The sequence below is a fragment of the Numida meleagris genome, chromosome 19 (assembly GCF_002078875.1).
Source record: "Numida meleagris isolate 19003 breed g44 Domestic line chromosome 19, NumMel1.0, whole genome shotgun sequence".
In the NCBI taxonomy this organism is placed as follows: Eukaryota; Metazoa; Chordata; class Aves; order Galliformes; family Numididae; genus Numida; species Numida meleagris.
In genome coordinates, this window is record NC_034427.1 from 4774123 (window position 1) to 4798481 (window position 24359).

Sequence of the window (24359 nt, forward strand, 5' to 3'; positions counted from 1 at the left end):
CGCAGAACAAAAGCCCTTTCTGGGGTGTAATGTCACAATCAGACACTCTGAGGCAGAATGCTTTTCTTCACATTTTTCCTTGCAAGGCTTTGTGATGCATTTCAGGGGAACTGTGTTTCCCAGGGGGAACAATGGGGAGGAGCAGGTTTGCTGTGTGTGTACAGGTGAGGCAGCCCTGTCCTGCCTAGGGATGAGGTCTAGGGCAGCAGAAGGCATGTGGACACGAATGTCCCCATGCACCTCCTTGTGCTCAGGGGCAGGAGCATGGTGCTCGGCCTCCTAAGGAGGCCAGCTGCCAGTGGATCTTCCCAGCAAGGTCCAAGCACGAGTTCCCAGTGCCCTCTGCAGGAGGAAGCGCGGCCCTATCCCCCAGTTTTGAGGCCAAGTGCTGGCATCTGCTCAGCACAGCTGGGGCTGGGGGCACAGCATGGTGTGAGGTGGCACCCTGTGACACAGTGCAACATGAGATGATGCAGCATGACACAACCTGGCACGACGTAACATACCATAACATAACATTACAAGCCAAACCATGACATGACACGCCACGCCACGCCATGACACGACATAGAACGACACATGGCGCTTTCCCGTCGCGGCCCCTTTAAGGCGCCGTGCCGCGCTGAGCGCCGCGGACGGCCCGACCAATCAGCGCAGCCCACATCCCTGCCAGGGGCCGCCTCGCCCGCTGCCGGGGGACGCCGGGAGGACTGTACCATCCCGCGACGTAGGGGGGTGCCCGTTGGTGCCGTTGGGGGCTCCGTCGCCGCTCCGCCGCCACCCGCCACTCGCCCGATCCTGGCGCTTCAACCTCTTTCCACAGCTTCGCGTTGTCCTCGTTTGGCGCTCGTGGTGCAGGGGTCCCCCGGCGGACGACCCCGTCGCTCTGCCTCCCCCTCGTGCCGCGGTGGTGCGCGCCGAGCCGGAAGCGGCGCCGTGGCCCAGTGGGCAGCGGCAACAAGATGGCGGCGCCGGGTGAGGCGAGGACTGTGCGGGGTCGGGCCGCGCTGCAGGGGTGATGCGGTGCTGACGCGGTGTTCTCTCGGTCCTTTCTCCGCAGGCCGGCGGCTGTGCTTGGTGGCGGCCCTGCTGCTCCTCCTTGTCGGCTCCCAGGCCCTCGCCCCCAGCCACCACCTCACCGCGCGAGACCTGGCCCGACTGCGGGCGGCGCTGGAGCGGCCCTTCGCCGACCTGCAGGCCGCCTTCCACTCCATCGTGGGCCTGCACAGCCTGGGGCTGCGCGTGGCGGACGAGAAGGTGAGCGAGCAGAGTGCCCCGCGGCCGTGGGGCTGGGCGGAGCCGTGGGGGAGATAATCCGTTTCTCCAGTGGGCCGTGCTACAGAGAAAATGTAATGCAGCCAGGCGTTGTTTGTTGAGTGTCAGAGCGAGGGCTTGCATCTCTGCAGCATCTGGGTAAGGCTGTTGCATCGCTGTCTGGGACCATAGTGTCACAGCTTGCAGGTCCAAATTGGCAGCCCCTGGATTCATTCACCTGCGCTGTAAATACGTCCTTATGTGAAAGCAGTTTCTGCCTGTACGTGCTCGTGCTGCTGTCCTGTGGGACAGAACGCTCAGTGCTTCCTTTCAGTTCTAGCGCTAAACTCAGGCCACTCGATTTTGCTCTTCTTCTTCATGATATACGTTCTTCTATGTGCAAACCAGAAAAAAAGGCTCGTGGTATCAATGTGATGCATACCATCTTTGATAATCTCGCAGCCTTAAGCATATCCCTTTTGAACGCTCTGGTTTGTTCCTGTGTGACTTACTGAGGTGCATTGGTTCATTAAGGTTGAAAAAGGTCTCTAAGACCATCTAGCCCAACCATCCACCTACCGCCAGCATTGCCCATTAAGCCACATCCCTCAGTGCTGAATCTCCACAGTTCTTGAACACCTCCAGGGACAGTGACTCCCCCACCTGCCCGGGCAGCCTGTGTCAGTGCATCACTTCTTTTTCATATAAAGAAATATTTCCTAATTTCCATCCTGAACCTCCCCTGGCACAACTTGAGGCATTCCCTCTTGTTCTGTCACTGTTATGTGGGAGCAGAGGCCGACCCCCACTTCACCACAGTCTCCTTTCAAGGAGTTGAAAAGGGCAATGAGGTCTCTCCTGAGCCTCTTCCAGAGTAAATAATCCCATTTCTCTCACCGCCTTCTGACTGTGAACACAGGTTTGTTCCTCATAATTTTAACTAAGATCTGTAAAACCATTCAGACTTGTTTTTTTTCTTGGAACGTTGTGTATTTGTGCCACAAATTCGTAACAGTGAAGTTTCTGAAGGCTCTGTGGCTGACCACTCCACACACTTTGGTGTGCTTGGTCATCTGTGGGCTCATCTGGGAATTGCTGCTTTACCTTTTGTCTGTGTGGCTTGGTTTTTTACTGATTCCTACTTTTGGCAAAGATAATACGGCCTTTGGATCTTGCAGGTAACAAGTCATTTCTTTTGTTCCTTAAAGTTTGCATTGAGAGTGACTTTTCTGGGCACTGTACCTCTTTACAGCATGAGACTGTTAAAGAGGTGGAAGTAATAAAAATAATAGATAAATGTAGCACTGGGACATAATATTCTTGTGTTTCTGGAGCATTAAAATCCTGTCCCATCTGTAAAGTTGTAAAGGCCTGTTCTTTTCTTGGGTATTTTCTGATTAAAGTGGGATGTTAATGATCCATGTGGCTAGTAGTCAGTCAGTAATATGCTGGCTGCATACCAACAAGCAGTCTCGTTGCTTACCTTCATACTGTAGCTGTTCACTTGGTTTTTCTTTCTATATGCTTTGAAATTCTATATTCTGCATCCATAAAGATATATGTGTGTGATATACAGCTGGAAGCAGGGTTTCCCACAGTTACTGCTCATCTGTTCTCTGACCTCAAAGCTTTTCTTACTAAACATACACGTGGATCTTTTATTTTGATAGAATGTTGTACTCAAATTTCAAGTGGTTGCAATAGAGTTAATTTGAAATGTATTCATCTCTTTGAACAGGAACCATGTTCTGCTGCATCACAAATATTACTTTGAAATTCTTCTGTTGTTTTGTTGTTTTATTTTTTTTCCCCATATAATAATACACATCAGAGTACGTGAAATTGTCTTAGAGTATAATTGAAATCTCCTCTTGGTGGCTTAAGTTTGATGCATAATTTGAAATCTCTTTCTTTGCAGGCTGCATGCAATTTCGTCAAATCTCACGTAGACTCCAGCAGTGTTGATTCCCTTTTCTATGCTGCACAGTCTATTCGGGTCCTGTCTGGTTGCGAGGTGAGTTTGGAGCTGTCACCTCCAAAGACAGGCGTTACCAAGTAAACATTTACCTTGGTATCTTTATTCATTCATTTATTAAGCATAACTTCTATTTAACTTTCTTTTAGTGAGTTATACTCTTGTTATGTCTTATGAAGTAGCTTACATAGCGTCCCAGACAAGGTAAAGTGGAAAGATACAAAGCAAGTGTTTTTTCACTGCACCCCTGGGTACTTGATCCAATGTTGTCTCCTCAGATACTTTCTGATGTTTTAACAGGGTAGAAAAAGCTATGTAGGTCTTTCTGAAAGTAATGCCTCCTATTTATTTATGTGGAAACTACAACAGATACGAAGAGCGGGATAGCACTGTTTGATGGAGCAAATTCTCAGCTACAAAAAAAGATATTTTCAACATAGTGATACCCTTAGCTATGCAATTTTACCAGCAGTGAACAAGAACCTGCATGTCACACTCATCAAAATCTGCAGCCAGCAGAGATGCCCCACTGTTGCTGTTGCTACTGCTGAAATGCACCATGCACTGCCTCACTGTGTTCACATCCGCTGTTCAGTCTCCATAAATGTTCAGCAGGTGTCGGTGAATGTCAGTGGGTGCCGTTTTTTCTGCATGGAGGAATTCAGTTCCGCTCCTTTGATTCATGCACACTCCTGATGTCAGATGCTGTTCTGTCAGACTGCCCCTCTGCTGCCATCTGTCAAGCAGAAATGTAACAGAATATTGGTGGGAAGATACAGCTTCTACTGCTATACCTCCACTGGCTGCCTCTGACATCGTGGGCCAACATCATAAAACAGGAGGCATTACTTTTAGAGCAGCCCTCATAGTTGTTTTTCTTTTAACCCTCCATTTTGAACAGCACATCCATCAGTAAATGACAAGTCTAGGCACAGCTGTAAAAAGCCTTTTTTTGTTAAATCTGATATGTGTAAAGTCTGTCTGAAATTGTGCTACTTGCCGCATCTTGAGACATGCGACATCCTTTCTCTGCCCTGAGTGATGTGGAGATCTAACAGAAGTTTTTTCTGTGCCCAGTTAATACCAACCAGATAACTGAAACAGAATGAGTAAAGGACTTTAATATTCCCCTGTCTGCATTTCACACTTGGTATCCAGCAGCTTCTTGTTTTCTACTCCCTTTTTACCCACCTAATTCAGCTATTTTCTGACCTTCTGCATGATGGTACTGGCTCTTTCCACCTATACACAATGAGTAAGCTCAGTGAACAGTCGCCTGTTTTGCTACAGAAAAAAATAGTTCTTCACAGTACTGGTTGGCAGAACATCCATGGCTGTGAAGGCTCCCAGATATCCTTGGCATGCTCAAGTGAGATGTGCACGTGAATGCAGAGCTGCTCCCGCGTGCAGCACAGCCAGCTTGTAGATAAGAGTGATGATAGATTGGAGTGTTACAGGGCTCTCTTGCTGAAACATCAGCAGCTATGAAACAAAGGAGCCAGTGCATTTGAATAGAATTAACAAAAGCAGTATCAATTCTGTAGTCTTTGGACAGATGATAAGCTGTTGGGATGAAAGCCCTGTATTGAAACACTGCAACAATACTCACGCAGACTGCACTTGCTAAATGGTGGTTGAGTTATGCACACCTCATTTTTCATCGGTATCATTGGGTGCTACACAATTATGTGATGTCAGATGAAAAGCAAATTACCAGGATAAATCTGATTGTGGATTATCCTGACTAATTGAGAGCTGACAGCAATGCTTAGGTACTTAATTAAACTAAAAGATAATGAATGATAAACGTCTTTTTCCCCGCAGCTTATAGTAGTTCACCAGTCAAGTGTATTGCTCCAGGATGGAGTCAGTGGTGACTAGAAAGACACGTTCTCAAGTGTGAATCACTGTATTCCCTGTGCTTTCCCTCAGGTTACCATTTCAAATGAGACCAGGGAGCTGCTGCTTGCAACTGTCAGTGAGGATTCTTCAATCACCCAGATCTTCCATGCTGTTGGGGCCCTGAGTGGCTTTGGCCTTCCTTTAGCTTCTCAGGAAGCTCTTAGTGCTCTTACTGCTCGCCTTAGTAAAGAAGAAAATGTGCTGGCGTAAGTCGTTCAAACAGAAATGTTTCACTGTTGCGTGTGTATCTTCTAGTCAATTGGATTTTGCAATAAAGGTTATTTTAATGTTTGGTTTTGTAATCTAGTTGTAGTAGACCATACTGTATTTTCTCTTGGGACATTTGTCCAGTTCATTATTGACTCTCTGGGAAAATTTGGAAAATGTGTTTTGAGCTGTTCTCTGTGATTTTGCAAATGACCTTATACACTCAGTTTAGTTCAAGTATAATTGTCAGTAAAGATGATGCATGCCAAAGAAGCCTCTTCTTTTAAAAAGATTCACAACAAATTAAAACCCAGCTGTAGTTCTCGATCATTTAGAGTTGTGGTATGCTGGATGCTCTTCCTTAGACCCTTTTCTTTGTAGTCTGGGATGCATGTACTGTGAGGTGAAAGAAAATGTGCCAGTAAGCAGAAGAAATCTTCGCAATTACTACCAAAGGATTGTTAAAGTAATTTTCTCTGTGAGAAGAGAGAATGGAGCTTATCTTAAAAGCTAGGAAAGAAAGGGCAACTTGTAAAGGCTTGTTTTCTGAAGCCTCACTAGCATGTTTGGAAATCAGTGCAGTGCAGAGATCAAAGTTTATTTTCTTCTCTGCCTTTGAATCTATGAGTTTGTTGCGGTGCTGATACAAGTAACATGGCATTCTCTAATGAATTCTAAATTTCCAGTAAATCTCATCGTATTCGTTGCATGGAGTCAAATGAATGCATTAACGGCTGCTTTACACGTCATTTGGAATAGAGGCTGTAGTTGCTTTGATTTGAATGATGTAGGACTTCTAAGGAACAAAAATCATACACTTTTGTTTCTTTTTTGTTTCAGAACCATCCAGGCTTTGGAGACAGCATCTTACCTGTCTCAGCAGGCAGATTTAAGTGGCATTGTTGAAGAGATAGAGGTAGGAATGCACTGAGGTCACTAATTATTCTGGAATTTTTGTTAGATGTCTGTAATACTAAAATATGTGTTAATATGAAACACACAGTGAAAAGCCAATCTGGCTAATTCCTTTTCAGCATCATGTGAATTGGCTTGGCTCTTTTCTTGCAAGCAGGTATTTCCCCCACACTTCAACTGTTTCACAGTGGACTGTGACACAAAGTCCATTGACGTAAATACAATTACATTCAGTAAAGGCTGAAGATATTTTTTTCTTCCTATTTCTAAATTATATACAGAGTACTTCAGTGAATCCAATACCCAATACTCTTGATTAAATGCTGAACAGCACAATTAACTTCTATGGATCTACTGGGTGCAATTTAAATAGAAGTAACTCTTTCTGTCAGGATCTTGTTGCTCGCCTGGATGACTTGGGTGGAGTTTATCTGCAATTTGAAGAAGGAATTGAGACTACTGCACTGTTTGTTGCTGCTGCCTATAAGCTGTCAGACCATGTAGGAACAGAACCAGCAATGAAAGAGGTCTGTATCTGCCTTTTCCTCCCTTGCACACTGTAGGTCACGGAAAGGATCAAGCACAAGCAGGCAACATAACTAGGTAGAGCTTCTACTGGGAAAAGCAATGAGCACACTGCAAAAAGGGAGATCTCCGTGAATGCTGAATAACAGAACGTAGAAGGAAATTACACCTTCAAGATCATAGGTTGAATTCATGGTGGTTTTTTTTTTTTAAACACATAGAAGGAAATTGCAAGCGAGGCCTAGTTTTTGTTTATTGAGACAAGCTGTTGGAAAAAAAAGCTCTTGTTTCAGAGTTTGTTCTGCCATTTGGCACTTTCCTAGCACTTTACAACATGTCAAAGTGTTTCACAAATGTTATTTACCTGTAAGGAAATACAGACACCCTGATTAGTGGCATCCGACAGGGAGACAACGTTACTACTGTACTCCTTCAGGAATCCAGAAACGTGCCTCTAAACTAAAATGAAAGACTGTTTGGAAGTTACTTCAGAGATTGATCAAGCTAGAAATTATTATTTCAAGCTCTCTACTTGTTTTTTTTTTTTTTCTGTAACAAGTAAAACAATGTGCATGCATTTTTGATTGAGAATTGCAGCTCCCTAAAGTAAAAGCCAAAGTGTCAGGGTTGAGACAGAAGCCAGTGTAAGGCATCTGAGTTAATTCCAGGCTCTCTTCCATGCTGCTGCCAGCAGACTAACTGCAAAGTAGTTTCTATAATGTCATGGAGGTGGTGATTCTTCTATATGCATTTCTAACAGTCAGCATCCAAACAATATAAGAAAAGAATAAAAAGACCAATTAAGGAAAATTATTTAGTGTTGATTCCAAATTGGGCTGTCAGAAGCACTGTTGTTGGGACTTTAAAGCTTTGTCTTCTATGAATGGTGGAAGTGCTTCATAAAAGGCACAGAATTCATTTTAAAAATTAATAGATTTTGTATATGAAAAATGGGAACTATTTTTTCACAATTTAAATGTGTCAGTTGTTGATTAATGTATGGAGCCATGCCAAGCACTTCACATAAATGACAAACTGTTTGCGTTCTGCAGGCCTCCTGTAGCATCTATCTGGATGCTCTCTGTAATCATGTGATGTGTTAATGAGCACTAACAGACAAGCATGAGGCTGAAAATTTGAGATGAGGTGGATTTCATTTCAAAGTGTTCATTGTCTGCAAGTCACTACATTTTATGTCAGTGTTTTATTTGGGATTATCTTTGACCATTCATTTCTCGTTAGAAATTAGCCCTCCATCCTTTGTTTGGATCAAAGTACAGGTAACCAAACCCCACATTTTCTAGACTAGCAGGAAGTAATGGAAGAATCTATGTAATACAGTGTAGTCTGCAGAGAGCGATGCTGGTGCACTAACACTACAAAGTCAGGGTGCTCCTAGTCAGGTCTGTGCTCCCAGTGGTACTGCTTTAAAGCAAAGCCTCTTAGCTTAAGGACGCTGCTGTGCCCAAGAGGATCAGCCTGTGTGGGCCTGGACTGGCTCCTTCTGGAGCCATTAGGATGCTTTGCATCACCTCTCCAAGGCTGTCCCAGTTTGGCTGGTAACCAGAACGTGTAGCTTAGTTCTTCTCCACTGTGTGAAGGCAGTTGTACCGCTCCTGGAGCCAAGGCAGCTGCATGCAGTCTGGATAGTTGAGCTGACAGCATCTTCCATTCTTAAACATGTAGTCTGAAGAGGTAGATCCAAATTCTGGTTTTGTGCATTTTTAGCACAGTTAAAATGATTGTGGTTGGAACCTTCCAGCCAAGAATAAGAATGCTAATGTGACATTTAAAAGAGAGCTAATTTTGGGCTACCTCATAACTCGAGTTATTTTAAAATCAAACAGGAGAAGCTAAACAGTCTATATGAATGATGCTTTTGTTAATAACATTTTAATGAGCCAGCTGTGGTAAGCTGCTGGTGCTAACGGTGTGGTTTGCTTTTTTCAGGATCAAATTATCCAGTTGATGAATGCCATTTTTAGCAAGAAAAATTTTGAGACGCTCTCAGAGGCCTTCAGCGTTGCTTGTGCCGCGGGTTCTCTGTCCCACAACCGCTACCACCTGCCTGTGGTCGTTGTCCCTGATGGTCCCGCAGCTGTGTCTCACCATCAGCCTGTACTTAGGGTGAGTCCTTATAAGGAAACTGTAACTCATCTCTTGGCTCAGTCTTTCATCTTGTAGTAGGTCTGGGCAAACTGAATGTGTAAGGTGATACATTTAATTGTAGGCTCCAGGACGCAGCTCGCAGTCAGTTTTGTGTTTTTAGTACTTTTATAAAATAATTGTTAAAAATGTCTGCTTACGCAAGACTTAGCAGATACTACCTTGAGAAAGCACCTTGTAACCTTGTAGAAGTCAGGTTTTTTACAAACATTAGCTTTCTCCATTATGTTAAAAAAGAGTAGGTCAGTCTGGGATTCTGGGCAGGAGAGAAGCCTCAGTATATAACACAGAAAGGGGCAGTCTGTGCTGCTGCAGTCCTCGTGAGACGATGGATTTCCCAGAAATTCTTGTTTTGCTCTTACAGCTTCAAGTGACCAATGTTATGTCCAAGCCGCTCACTCAAGCCTCTGTAAAGCTAGACTATGCCAAGTCTGCGTCTTCCAAAGCCACTGTCCTCCAGCAGGCAGCATTTACTCTGTCAGGGTAAGAATTTAATCTTTTTCTAGAGTTTAGGGAAAATAAATGTTATTTAAGCAGTGTTGGATTTACTTCTCTTTTCTGGTTTTCTACCAGGTAAATGCTTGTATGATGGAAAACTCAAAATGCCGTTGTTACATAATGTTGACAATGGGTGACTTAGCAATGTCTGTTGTGATGCTGAATTTCTGTTGTGTAGGTCTTTTTCTTTCAATTGCGAAGTTGCAACATGCTCCTGACTTTGAGGGAACTTTGAACACGTTTTTCACCCCACACTAATTAGTGTTAGCTTTGTGCAGCATTTCTGTTTGTCGGTTTAATAGATTTGGTGGCGAGATGTGTTACCTACTTGTAGGCTACTCTGTTCATGTCCTAGAGGATCCTTAACACTTTGCTTTTTTTTTTTAATTGTAGGGAGGTCTTTGAGCTGAACTTCATGAACGTCAAACCTGCAAGTGGATATTATGATTTCTCTATCAGTGTTGATGGAGATGACCGATTTATTGCTAACAAAGTTGAGGTGGGTGTGCGTTTGGGTGGCGTTTCTGTGCTGTTCAGTGAAACAGCTTCTTATTTATGTCCACTGAGAATGTTGTATGGCATTTTTAGCATGTGTTCTTATGGCACATGCATTGGATTTTGACTCAGGATTATGACCAGTAACCAGATTAGTGTATGATCAAAAGGGATTTCTGTAAACTTCAGAACTGACTTACCGCTTCGATATTTGCTGATTTGACAGCATGTGAACAAAGGCTTGCAGTGGAGGTGTTCATGTAGCAGCCCATATTTTAAAGTAGCTATTCAAAAAGTTACCAATAACGTTCTTCAGAGCATTCCAATCAGAACCTGTAAGTCGCAAGGCTTGACTAGCAGCCAAGTGATTGTCTGGTGCTTGCCCGATGCATGGAAGTTAAGCATTTGATGTCGTCTACGTAAGCTCTAGAGCTTTAGAAAAGAGCCTTGGTAGTCTCTTGGCATCTCCTAATTGGGTATAAGTATCTCTCTAAAGAAGCGTCTTATATTAAACATTTGGTTTTACTTTCCTTCTCAAGTTGGATAGTGGTGAGAAGCATGTGACCTCTGTCTGTTCATATATTTACTGTAGTGTCAACAGCTGACAATGCTCTTCTCTAGAGATGACTATTCCTAGGTTAATTTTTGCTTTTAGTTGCCTATTTAAGGAAAAGATTAGCTTTTAAAGTCTTGCAACATCATCAGCCTGGAGTAGAGGAAGACACTTACTTACAACTGCTGACCTTTACCGTGTGTGTCAAATTGATGTTGTCATTGTAGTAGTAATGGCACTTAGGAGTGTCAAAAGGGGATTGATTGGTCCTGCTTAAGCTGCTGCTGGCACACAGAGGTACCAGTAGGAATGCATTAACGCTGGGGCAGCTTTGTGTGAGCCGCTTCTAATAAGACACATTGCTATGGGGGAGGACTGCTGGGGGAACTGCTTTTTTTTTTTTCCTTACTGTTATTAGCATTAATTGTCCTTAATGCACCCGTCGTTTTTGACAGTAATGAGCTAAACCAGTGGGTTATTACTCCAGGCAGAGCCTGCATTTCCTGACATTAAAATATTTGAGAGATGTTTGTGTACTGTTCAGTCAGAGGGGCTGTGTGCAGCAGCTCTGAGTTGCCTTCATGTGACTTCTTTTTTTAATGGTTATTTCATTAGGCCATCTTTCTTTGCTCCCGTCTTGGAACGAAATGCAGTTTTGCTACAGTTAGTCTGAGTAGTCTATATGTTAATGCATCCATTTTCAGTGCCAACCTCTTTATTAAATTACTCCTTTCATTGTAAAGGAACTGTCAAAATTGTTGTGTTTGAAGTCAGACCTGAATACTTTGGTGGGGGCTGTTTCACATGAGCAAACCTGCAGCAACAGATTGTAGTATATGTTGGAAAATATCTTGGCAATGAAACTAATTCTCCTGGGGAGCATTTGTAAGTTGAGAGAACAAGTGTGCTAATTAAAAACTACACGCTGCAGGAACTGCTGGTGTTTGAGAGGTGTAGAGTTGGCCAAACCCACTGGAGCTCACTGTTGGGATGGTCTGTGCTTTGGGGCGGGAGGGGGTGGAAAGTCATCACTCTGCTTGTGTTTATAGAACACTTAGCACAGAGGAGTTGTGATAAATGGCAGAGCCTTATTGGCTGCCATGCACTAAAAGATAAATGGCAAGCCTTCCTTCAGAGGCACAGTTAAAGGAAAAAAAAAAAAAAAACCTGCAGATCTGCAGGAATGCACACAACAGCCAGAGCTGGTAATAAAATCAGCAGAAACCTGTTAGGCTTTAGGAGCCAACCCAGGCATAACTGGTTGCTGTCCGGAGACTTAGCTCATCTCAGGTTGCTGTCCAGGGCACAGAAGTACATGTGCATGTGCAACTTCAAGTTGTATGTGATGTCAGATTTAATTGCTAGCTTCTGCTAGTTTAAGAGGAAAACTAGTTAGATGAGGATGTTTGGAATGTTTCATTAGAAACAGCGCTCCAGGGGGAGCCAACTCCAGCGTGACTGAGAATCAGCTGCCTTCAGAGATGGCTGCTCGTGCAGGGAAGGGAGTGGGCTGGGGTTAGTGGCTGATGCAGGAGCTTTGCCACGAGGGGATTTTCTGTAGATCTGCCTGTTCTGGCTAAGTTCTGTCGTGGCTTAGTGAAGGATTCTCTGTGGGGAAGGGGACAGAGGAACTAAAGCTTCTGAGCTGAACTTTACCATAATTAGTAGGAGTGGTCCCAGTAAATTTCTGTTACGCTTTGTTGCAGCTGAAAGTAAAAGTGTCCACGGAAGTTGGGATTACTAATGTAGATCTTTCTACAGTGGATAAAGATCAGAGCATTGCACCAAAAACAACCAGGTAAGATGACTCATTGCCCCCTTTAAGGGGCAGTTCTGGCTCCTGACTGCAGGTCTTCTGAGCTTTACCTGCTTAAGCTAAACCAGAGGAATCTTGTATTGGAATGCCAACAGAACTATACCAGTGCTATTCCTCTTAAACCCTTCAACTTCTTTTTTGGGGGGATTATTTTTAATAGGAGGTTTTCCTTAAAGTTAAAATAAGTACTAACAGAAACCAGGCAGCCTTACTCTTCCGTTCCTCTGCTGGCATCTCTCTGTAGCAAAAGCAAGTTAAAATATTTGCTTTAATGTTTCTATTATTATTGGACTTTGATGGAGAAGCTCTAAAGCAACATGTACAATGTATTTGGGGGATTTGTTTATAGTGTGGCCAGGTTTACTTGAACTTTTAGCTGCTTTTTTTAACTGACAGTTAAAACGTAATGCATGGAGTTTAACTTTATTTGCATAGCTTCACTGAGGTCCTCTCTGTATTGATACAGCCTTCCCGTGCTGAAATCTGAATGTGGATTTCTGTCGTGCTGCCATCGCATCTTCTCGTCACACTACTTTGTTTAAATGAAACATGGGCTGTAGAATTAGCAAAATGGTGTTCTTGTGTTCCTTTGAACTCTTCAGTGAACTAATGTTTTACATGAAAGCATGCAAGATAGGAATAATACTGAAGAATTTTGTTCCTCTTTTTTTATCCTTAAACTGTAGTGGAAATGAAAGGCATACTAGTTCACCGAACTTTTTGTTACAATAGATTATTTGTGCCTAGCTGACTGCAGTGCTATTAGTGCGCTTGCATGCCTTGGTTTCACAGAACACCAGGCCTTCTTTTGGATGATCACCTCAATTCTGTTTGTTTTCTGCTTCCTAGGGTAGCTTACCCAGCCAAAGCCAAGGGCTCCTTCACTGCTGACAGCCATCAGAATTTTGCTCTATCCTTCCAGCTGATAGATGTGAACAGCGGAGCTGATCTCATCCCTCACCAGGTTAGAACAAATGTTTGTCATTACTGTGTCAGCACCGTGTTCCATTTTGTAGCATCTGAGATGACAGTTGCTCTCCGTAGGTTTCGAAAAGCCTTATGTTTTTGACATGGACTGTGGAAAAATTACTTGTCTTGGTAGGAGGGAAGTGGATTCAGCCCATTTGTGTTGTCCATATGTTTGATGAAGTCTCTCATTGCTCTGATACTGCATGTACTGCAGCTAAATTAGTGTCTGTAGTTTGTACTGTAAGAGTACATTTCTGTCTCCTTGAATATAGATTGTTTGCCGAGAGAGTCCACGGTTGCTGATTTTATTTTTTTAATTTCTAAATTTAAAAAAAAAAAAAAAGCATATATGCATGCATCCCTCTTGTGTGTTGTTGCACATACCCTCTCCAGTAGCATTCGGTATACTCCCCTGTACCTCAGGTAGGCCTCTGGTCAGTGTTGATCTTGTGTTAATAGAATTATTCGAAGAGGTGTTGTACTTTCCTGATTGTTGGGGAGCAGAGACAGCAGGCCTCCCCGTTCATTTTCCAGTCTCTCTTTCACACAGTGAGGTATTCCAGCAGTGTTTAAATCTTTCCTTTCAGACTTTTGTCCGACTTCACAACCAGAAGACTGGCCAAGAGGTAGTATTTGTTGCAGAACCAGATAGCAAGAATGTATACAAGTTTGAACTGGATACCTCTGAAAGGAAGACTGAATTTGACTCTGCCTCTGGTACCTACACTCTGTACTTGATAATTGGAGATGCCACTCTGGAAAATCCAATCCTGTGGAACGTGGTATGTAGCTGGAAGTGTGGTGATGTGGTTCTGGGATTACTGACAGTCTGGCAGGGGGGGTATGGTACAGGCTTGGAAGAAAAAAGCTCAGATGTTTTTGTTCTTGTAGTGAAGCAGAAACTTCTTGGCCATTTTTGGACTCTGAGGGCTGCTATGTAAGATTTCAAACTCCATGTAAGCATCAAAGTGGGATTAAAATAAATGTTTATTTCTTCACAGGGTAGTTGAGAAACTTGAGAGTGTTTGTGACTTCGATTATAAGTTCACAGCAAACACTTCAAGGTTTAGCCCTTCTGTGCTTGCTGCGCTGGAAATAAGTCCAACTTCTAGTTATATTACTGCTTCTGTTTGGGAAAAGTTTCTTTTTCAATTCTGGAGGCTTTTTTCTAGATTCCTTTAGGAAAAAAAAAATCGGTCAATCTATGGTTGGCATGAATAGCAAACTGGCAGCAGTAATGTAGTAGGTTTTAGAAAACGTAAAAAGCATGAAAGCTCATGAAGTTACATTGATTTCATTTTAGGCTGATGTTGTGATTAAATTCCCAGAAGAGGATGTGCCATCCACAGTCCAGTCCAAGAACCTCTTTGTTCCCAAGCCTGAAATCCAGGTACAATCAAAACCAAAAGCCCTGTGCAGAGATTGGAGGGAGGGGGCTAATCCTGCTTTTGTTTATCTAGTCTTTGTTCTCATCATAACTTCGTTTTTGAGGAGTAATCTCTCATTAAAATATCAATACTGTGTAAGTAATGTAATTAAAGAAAAAACAGATTTAATGCTTAATGAAAAAAAGTTCTTTGCAGTCCTCTGCTTTATGAATGAATAATCTATGTGTCCTACCAGGGAAAGAGTAACTGGTGTCAATGAGAAGATTCAAACAAGAGAAATAGAGCAGGTAGTAGGCACCACAGAAAGCTTTCTGCATCATTCTGAACGCTTGTTCTGATGACAAGCTAACCACTGCTTCTGGGAGTGCGAGGAAAAGTTCACTGTGCAAGAGACCAAATGTGCAGAGACTGCAGTAGGCACTACTTCAAGGAGTCATGCTTTGCCATTAGAGGAATGCTTATCATCCAGAACAACACCTGACAGCAGCAGGGCACCTGCAGCTGCAGGTGGAGCTGAGAAGGTGCTCTGCTGAATACTTTCTTACAGCTGGGATTGTGTGTTTGTTTGCAGCACCTCTTCAGGGAACCTGAGAAGAGGCCTCCCACAGTGGTATCTAACACGTTCACAGCACTGATTCTCTCACCACTGCTCTTGCTGCTCATTCTGGTGAGTGAACTGTGGCACACAAGGAGAAATTTTCCCATTCAATCCAAAGTCACTTAGAAAGCTGACCATCTAAACTTTCTATTAAAACTGTTGGTTAATTATAATGAGCACAGCACTGCTGCAGTAATAGGTAGCAAGCATCTGTGCAGAACGTTGGTCTGCTTGTCTCTTTGCTAAACTGTTTTTCAGGTTGATAGTCAAAAGAGAAAAATACAGCTGCTATTTAGAAGTGGGGTTTCTCCAGTGTGGTTCTGCTAGTAGTGCTAAATAACAGTGGGCAGATAAGTTGTAACTCACATCAGACTTCTACAGGAGAGAAGCAGTGGTTCTGCCTTGCACTTAATATAACCATCACAAAGTCTGCGTTACTTAATCCCATCAGACTGATTCCCATTTGTGGATCTAATTGGTATTTGTTGGTAGCTGAAACATCTAGCTCTATTTTAACTGCATCAGCTCAGTGTTTTGTAATTAACGTATATAAAATCTCATCTGGTCAAATATTAAATTACACTTTATTTGGAGAGTGAACCTAATACTTTACTTGCTTTGCAGTAATTTCCTTTTAGCTATTCTCACTGAAAGTTGGCATTCAAATAGTTGTGTCCCCTGCTCTCTGCAGTTAGCGATACGTGTGCTGATGACAAACCACTTCAGTGAGAAATGTTATTGCTACCACTCCTGTTTTCCATCTTTCGTGCCTTTCTCTTCTGTTTGCTAAAAACCAAAGTAGTTCTTACAAAGAAAGATCTTGCATCTGTAGGTCATCTTTTGCTCTGTCCAAAACTTGAACGCTACATTTTTGGTTTTTTGTTAATTGAAATTAATTTGGCTGGAAATAAATTGCGTTATATGTTTTCTGGAAAACATGGGTTTGGAATAATACCCTCTCATCACTTTAAGAAAGATAAGTGAGGAGCTGCCTTTGCAGACTCAGAAGCAGTAGGAGAAGTTTCCGCTAAAGGAGCTCAACAGTGCTGTCTTTGACAAAATTACTGTTCTGTCCTCTGTACCAGAGAACAATGTGCTTCTGTAGAGAATACACTGTATTCATTGAAGAACTTAAGTATCTTTCAAGTCTGTTTCCTTTAAGTTCAAAATAAAAGCTTGTGTTTACAAGGACTGTTTATTCAGGCTTTCTTTCTTTTCACTTTAGTGGATAAAGATTGGTGCCAACATCTCCAACTTCAGCTTTGCTCCCAGCACCATTGTTTTCCACATGGGACACGCTGGTAAGTATCAGAGGCTTTCTGCTTTGTTTGACCTTCTCACCTGGGAGTTACAGATGTGAGCTGTGTTGGTAAATGGGCTGGCAGCTTATTAACTATAATGACATAATAGCATAACGTTTGTTCTCTTGTTTTCATCTGCCTTCCTGCTTTTCATGATTGTTAATATGATGAAAAATCTGTTTCGGCCATCAGCTTATAACAACGGTCATTATCTGGGCTCCTCTCACACACTGTTTATCAGTACTTATAGAACTTCTTATTTCCAGAGGTCACACTTCTTTTATTGCATGTTTATCCTTTGTAAGCAGGGTTTCTGTGGGGACTGAAACATGTGGGACTACCATCTACATCTTTTCTTTACAGCGCTTTCTGTGAAAATCTTCTTAGGCTGGACCAAGTTTTGTCATCAATTTTATTGTACTTTTGGTTGCATAGTTATTTACTGTCTTGGTAGACTCTCAGAAACATAGCAGGCTAGGAGAGCATTGGATCTCCTGCTTTCCATATGACAACATTCTGCTTAATCCAAGCCAGTTTCCTTGGAAGCTTTATAAGCTCTTAAAAGTGAGCAAAGGTTAATATCCTCTGTTAAAATCCAGAATATCCTCAGTCTTTCAATAGCCTCCAAGGTCTGTAATACATCCATAATTATGCCTCCAGAGAATTGGTTGCAAGCTGTCAGTGTCACATTTTTCTAAAGTACGGAGACCCAGATGCCTTCTACTCCTGGCAATAATGCATAGTCCTTAAGTCTGTCCCTTTGGAACTTCAGAGATGAGTTAGAAACCAAGTGCTTAGGTGTGGCAGTACAACATAAGAACTGTTCTGGGAATAGCTAATGGTCTTTCTTTGTAGTGTGGTTTCAACTCTGGACTCTGTCTTTCTTCACAGCAATGTTGGGCCTCATGTATGTCTACTGGACTCAGCTCAACATGTTCCAAACTCTGAAGTACTTGGCCATTTTGGGTGGTGTCACGTTCCTAGCAGGCAATAGGATGCTGGCTCAGAAAGCAGTAAAACGGTAAGCCAGGCACAGATGCCTTAGTGGGTGCTGCTTTTAAACTTGCAGGGAGGAGAACACATCAATGTCTATCAGTAATGGATACAGTGATGAACACTGCTTTTAGTTCTTCAGTCTTGGAGGGGGGGACTCTTACGCCTGTTTTCAAATTAAGCCCTAGAATGAACAGACTAGGGCAGAGAAGTGTTGTCGCTGAGATGCAGCTCCCTGCTCCTTCAGAGCAGGTGGGCTTTGCATCTGCTTGCTGAAATGGTCAGGGGCATGGAGAAGGCAATGAGCAAAAGAAAGCACATACACCTTGACATGGGGAAACTCACTTTTGGCGAGATGTTCTCTGACAAAATTGCTTCACTTAGTCATGTACCAAGCTTTGATAATATTAGATAATTAAAGCTGATATAAATACAGAAAATCCATACTCCTATGCAGCAGTGCTTGTGAGATACGTTTTAAGAGGAGGAAGATAAGGTGTGGGTTATCTTACTGCTGTCTTCTACCTGAAGCAGAATTAGAAAAGTGAGGCAGCTGCTTTTTGAAGGATTGTAACAGCAGACAAAGTGCAACACACGCAAGGAACAACATGGAAAATTCTGATGAATGTTAAGGATATGAAATTCATTGAAGGTGGACAGACACTGGAAAGGAGGATTTAAAGAGGTTGTAAAACCTTTATTTCCCTGGAGATGTTCAGAACTTGGCTGGATATGACCTTGAACAATCTGCTCCAGCTTTAAAGTTAGTTCTGTTTTGAGCTCACAGCTGGACCAGATAATCTCCCCAGGTTTGTTCCAACTTAAACTGTTCCATGTTTCTGTAATAAATGCACTCAGGTATCTACATCAAGTAGTGTGAAACACCAGCCAGCCCTGGGCAGAGGTTGTATAGCTGGCCCAGCACAGCTTCGTTCCTGGGCCGTGCAACCCTGCTGAAGACAGGGCTGTCAAACCTGGGGCCTGTGATGCTGGGACCTGTGCCACAGTGGGTCTGCATCACTGAGTTGCACTGTGCACACCTGGGTGGGCACCTCATGTATGGTACAGCAATGCCTTGCCCAGTACGGACACAGTCGTTGTATGGATGTTTCATCTTTGTGCCCTGTGCCATACAGTGTCTCATGAATGAGCCATGGCTCAAGCAGCCTGTAGGCTGGTTGCTGGCCCAGGCTTCCAAGACAGTGCATTAATCAGAAGTTGAACCCTTAGCTCTCCTTCACTTCTGCCACAAGGAGTTTCCACATGAAATTTAAATGTTAGCACTTTTGCACTTGCACAGAGTTTGGATTTGAAGATGATCTCACAACCTGCTTTGCCATCAAGCCTGTGCTTTTCTTGCTTCCTCTTTTGAGCCATTAGAACTTTGTCCTTGCACACCTATTTGCATAAATAGCCCTGAACTCTCATCCTTTTATTATGCTTGACAAGAGGACAAGAACAGTGAAAAAAAAAAAAAAAAAAAACACAGAGCAACAACAACAAAACCTCACAAACACAGAAGAGTAGAATTTTCAGGGGTTCCACGTTGGTATGTTGCCTTTCAAACATCTCTATTTGCATGGCTGTAGCAGGGAGGACAATTATCTTAATCAGCTCTCTTCCTACTGTCCTTTCAGCTGTCTCAGACTTGCTCCCTTGGACGCCCAGCCCTTTGCAGTGTGGCACGTTCTCTTGTTCACTTTAATCATGTTTCACTTTAAAGAGTAACAATAAAAACATTATTAACAACAGATTTCCCAGCATACAGATGTGAGGGGAAAAGAATACAACAAAGTTTACTTCTAAGTGTCTTAGCTCAACCAGGGCTTCTGTTAGCACATAAATGCTGGTGGTTGGTTCCTACTTCAAAACACTGCAGGGGGTGTCTGTGCTTTTTTACTGTACGTGACATGAATCTGCGACCACAATGGCAAATTTGAAAGTAGAACTTGTACCTTAGGCTAAAGTTAAACCCTTTGTACATGACTTTAAAGTTCCAAAAGACAACTTTTTGTTAATGTGCAGCATGTCTGGCTCAGATGTTAAGTGCACTGATAATTAACTCGATAGCACTTGGAGGCAAAGCTGCTGTTCCACTATGGAGAGCGCTGGTAGGGGTTGGAAGGGAATTGTACATAAACCATATTTTTTCTGAAGTTACCAGAAGGCCTGGTTTTGCTCTTTGCATTTCTATCATGAGCTCTGGTTCCCGGAGCAGGTCTGCTTTCCTCCTTCCTATCTTCTCTGAACCTTTCTTCCTCTCTCCTTTTGGCAGGATCGCTGCAGAGCAGAGCAGTAGGTTGGCAAAGTATAGAACGCTGCGGTAAAAAGGGGTTTTGCTAGTGACCAACTCTTCTAGAAGTAAGGGTCTTTTTGGAATTTGCCTTTCTTGGGCGTGCTGTCTGCTTCATTTCACTTCATTCCTCATTTCTTGCACAAAAAGGTACCTGAGCTGAAGCTACTTCCTTTCAGCATTGTTTATTTGGCTTTATATCAGTCCTTGGGTGTCCTTGGCTACAGCTGGGTTTGCATACTAGCAGTGTATGTCCTTGAAGACTAAATGGTCTACATTTGATTTCTTAATAATCTCATCTGTGTGGTGATATGTGCATGTTAATACGCTGGGTGTAGGAATAAACATCGTTCAAGCAATATTGTTCCTGTAAATAATTAGCAGTGTTAGCGAGAGGAGAACATAACGAAGGCAGCTCATATCTGGGCCTTTCCCATCCTGCTGTGGGTACTTCTATCCCCACCTGCAGTATTCTGGTTATTCAACTGCTAGGCACTCTGACTGCTGGTGGAGCTAAATTAAGCCCTTGCTCAAATGGCAAGAGCTCTGTATGCAGCAGAAGCCAGGTCAGCACCATCTCATTCAGCCGAGGACACGACCTAATCCAGGATTCACCATTCAATTAGGCTGAACTGGTCACGATGGCTCAGTCAGTGGCAGCAGCAGCAGCCAACTCCCCACAAATGAATACAATCATCTGCTAGGATCTCCATTAACGTGTAGTAGTGTAAAGCCCTTCATTTCCTTTGAACCTGAGCAGGTAAGGTCCCAGTTTGTTATATCCACAGTGTGGTGGGAGGCAGAACTGCTGCCACTCTGCATGTTGCCCAATTTGTGTGTATGGCTTCTTTTGTTATTAACATGTTATTTTATAAAGGGGAAGGGGGGAGAATCTGGGATGAGTCTTGGGACCAGAATCACTGCAGAACGTGCTGTACTGGTGCACCTCATCAGTGCCTGCTCTCTCACGTTCATAGCCAGTGCTCCAGGCACACACAGCTCACTGAACAGAGCTCAGTTTTGTGGTACAAAGCAAAACAGCGTGGGTGGCTGCATCTCAGAAACCGTGTGCACTGTGCTATTTTTTGTTTGCACATCAGATAGCATGGAGGATGGCTTCAGGAAAATTACCTCTGGACTGTTGGCATTGTGTCCCATACGAAAAACACCCTGGCACCACCTCTTCACTCCCTGGAGTGTTTAGAGGTATAATAACAGCGAACAATCTACGACAGGTTACTGGAGGTGCCTGTCACTTGCCACTGTTTTCTGGTTTCTGGATGCTCCTCTTTTTACCACAGCTTGGAGCCAGTGGTTTTCAGCTTTAGTGCCCTGTTGCCAAGTACTTAGGAAGTGTGCTCTCTACAGCTTGCAAATTTTCTGCTTCTCAGCTGGGTATTTTGACTCCATAATTCCCTATGGGCTATGAGTAATCCTGGAAGATCTTGGAAATAACTTATCCACAAACCGTAATTGCTGCCATGTGCAGTCACAAGCACTTTTCCTTACTGCTGTGTTTTCTGATGCCCCAGCTATGTCAGTTAAGACTACACTGCTACCAGCATCTGGGGCTGGACTGCCAGGTGCACCCAGCTATGCCTGTATCTGGCTCCTTGAAAGGGAAAAGGACCCCCAAAAGATGGACTTGCTGTGCCCACATTGCTGAAGATCCTTTGTGTTTACCGACTGGTTCCAATTGGATATAATGGCCCTGTTGAAAGTGGAGGAGTGGTAGAGCGGCTGCAGGCTACTCTGCATTCAGCCCTGCTTTTTTCTCCAGTTTTGTGCTTTTCAAGGTTCATTTGTTCCTTTTGCACCAGAAATTGACCTTCTTTTTGCCTGAACGTTTCCATACTATTTGAATTAATTCCTCAGTTATGTTGCAGTGCTGGTTTTATCACTCTCCTCTCAGAGAAGCTTCCTTTGAGAGAATAAGGGGTCTGGGGGCACTTGTACTGTGCAAGGGAGTTCTTTGTTGCCTGGGAGAGTTAATTGTTTGGGTTTCCCTTTCCAGGACACACTAGCACCAGAAGAATGGAAGAAATGGGGAAAAACAGAGCAAATGCCTTCAGAACAGAAGTGAAAAAGTAATTGAAAGAGCAGAAGAATGAAAGCAGAAGCAGATTTTTTTTATATATATAAAGTCAAGAGGGTTCTGGTTAAACTTTTTAAAAAAAATCTTGATTTTTCACTGTTGTGTTCATGCTACTTGAGTGTTTTTCATATGAAACCAGAAAGTCCTTTCTTCCTTGCATCCCTGCCCCCCTTCTCTGCTCTTAGAATGTTTTAATTTCTTTTTGAAAAAGAAGAAAAAGGAAAACATAATTCTGCCTCTCCCCAGGTGCCCTCTCCTCATACTAAATGGTTTGTGAATAAAGAGGAAAGAACCGTCCAGAGTCTTGTTTTGGCTGTTTCAGAATCTCTGGTTGGAAGTTGGGCTCACATGAACATGAAAAGAGCTTTTTCTGGTGGGTAATTTTTGTGTATTAGTCATTGCGGCGAGGAGCTTCCTGTTCTTTTATGTCCTTTCCCAGAGGTACACGTTTATGTGGGGACGCTTCCCACTCCTGCCTGTCCTTTGTGATGCTTTCATCTGCATTTCTCTGCTAACTGGTGTTCTCTCTGACTCAGGATGGAGCTGGACCGGGCCACGTGGAGCTGCCAGGGCTGCTCCCAGCTCCAGCAGGAGGAGTCCCTGGGGCTGGCCTTGTGGGCCGCGTGTCCGGCTGTGTCCGCCCCGGCGGGTTTGGGGGGATCCTTCTCCCTCACGTTTATTTAACACTGAACTTTGAAATTGCGTTCAGTAATTTTGTATCGCCATCAAATTAATGATCTGGGAAGTGGGGGATGAACGCGCCGGGGAATAGCGCAGATTTCTGGAGAGTTCTCCTGATGAACAATTTCCACATGGAAAACTTAACAGTTGCTCCTGGCTCCCTCCCCTGTATCTGTGTGCTGGCTCCCGTTTGTCCCATGTCAGATGGGTTTCTTTAAAGACCTCTTGGCAGAGGATCTTCATGAAACGTCTTTTGGAAATCCAAGAAAATGATATCAAGCAGCAAGTATGCGGCTGAAGGGTGTGGGGCCAATTCCTCCCGACTACCTCCCATGTGTGAGACACGGCTCCGCTTTCCGACAGCCATGTTGCCTCTTCCCCGCTGCAGTTGTTCACGCTTAGCTCACCGTTCCTGTTCTTTGTCATACCAGTTCCTGCCGTTCTGTTCATGGTGAACTTGACACTGAGGACAGTACGGGTTTAATGAACTCTCCTGCACTCCTTCAAAACACTGATCTCATGCTGCATTCAAGCCTTCCGGGAATAACACTCGTAACCAAGAAATAGTTAAGCTACTATTTGTGGTGTTATACTCTGGAATTCCTTTTCACCCTGCTGAATTTCTTTGAGCCTCGTATTTTATTTTGCTTTACTGCACACCTAACAGCTTTGTGTCATTCCTTGCTTTTCTACCGCTACTCCCTGTAGGACAGAAATTGCAGGGCCTGGCTTGTGGAAGAGCTCTGGTGCATTGTCCGAGGAGAGTGCCGATGCAAGAAGAAAATCAGGTGGCTCTGCTGCGATGCATTTCCTGAACTCTGCTTTTTGCTATTGATTTTCTTTCTACTTTTTTTGTCTATTTAGGAAGGGATGCTCTTGTTCTTCTGGCCTTTTATTATTATTACAAGACACTTTGTTTTGTTTTAATCTGCCAGACTTTGGGCACTTGTTTCCTCATTTTGACAGAACCCAAACTTTCAAATGAGCCCATCTTACGCCACTTGCAATTCCTTTTGCCGCCTTGTTTATTTGCTGCTTTGGGAATCTGCTTTTTTGGATGTGTTGTTTTTTGTTGTTTCCCACAGTCCTTTCCTTGGAGCGAGTTGTAATGGCTTCAGGCACGTTGGCTGCTGTGACAGAACAGCTTCACAGACGCTCTTTGAGCCGGGCCTTTCCAGGTTGTTCGTTCTGTTGCAGTTCTTTCTCCATCTGCACCATGAAGCAGAAGGATGTCAGTGTCTCACTGTGACAGTTCCCTGCCTGCGTGAGGGTTACAGATTACCCATCAGAGCACTTGCTGCCGTCACAGCTTTGCTGATGTATGTCTCTTTATTGCTTTCCAACCTGCTGGGCGGTTGGTAATTTTTTTATAGTGCTAGAATTGTAATCTGAACAGGGAGAATGTAATCTGTAGGGGTTTGGGGCAAGTAGGAGCTCATATCCATGTATGATGGAGCCTACTATTCTAGAACATGATCACTTGAGGGAAAAGGAGATTATACGTACGGCAGATTAGCAAGGAGTTGTTCAGGAGCAAGGAGGGATGCTTTAAGAGGCCCCAGTGTGTTTATATGCAGGTGTATTTCCAGCCTGGTCCTGAGTGGTTGGCACTGGCCCTCGTGCCTTTGTGAGCACAGCCCTGAGTCGTATTCTGTGCTCCTGCCAGCTTTCCTTGAGTGCTATCATCCACTGTGTGCCCAGAATCAAAAAGTGAATGTCTCGATAGACAAAGAGC

At 43.5% G+C, this 24359-nt stretch overlaps 1 protein-coding gene across 2 annotated transcripts; it reads left to right on the plus strand.

Moving 5' to 3' along the window:
- On the plus strand, positions 816-22242 carry RPN2 (ribophorin II). Of its 2 annotated transcripts, none has more exons than XM_021416710.1 (17): positions 816-975; positions 1061-1257; positions 3173-3268; positions 5162-5337; positions 6179-6254; positions 6646-6780; positions 8729-8905; positions 9309-9427; positions 9836-9941; positions 12197-12288; positions 13156-13270; positions 13863-14057; positions 14579-14665; positions 15235-15330; positions 16487-16562; positions 17454-17583; positions 21863-22242. In XM_021416710.1, exons 1-17 carry the CDS (start codon positions 963-965, stop codon positions 21870-21872), a joined length of 1896 nt encoding a protein of 631 aa, XP_021272385.1. In that variant the 5' UTR covers positions 816-962; the 3' UTR covers positions 21873-22242. The 2 variants fall into 2 exon arrangements, with proteins under 2 accessions (XP_021272385.1, XP_021272384.1); XM_021416709.1 differs by lacking the exon at positions 21863-22242 and adding an exon at positions 19831-21838.

Bases quoted from the DNA above. Each gene is read 5' to 3' on its own strand.
- RPN2 (XM_021416709.1), top strand. The intron at 3,269-5,161 runs GTGAGTTTGGAG...GCTTTCCCTCAG, and splicing joins GGGTCCTGTCTGGTTGCGAG to GTTACCATTTCAAATGAGAC. The intron at 16,563-17,453 runs GTAAGTATCAGA...CTTTCTTCACAG, and splicing joins TTTCCACATGGGACACGCTG to CAATGTTGGGCCTCATGTAT.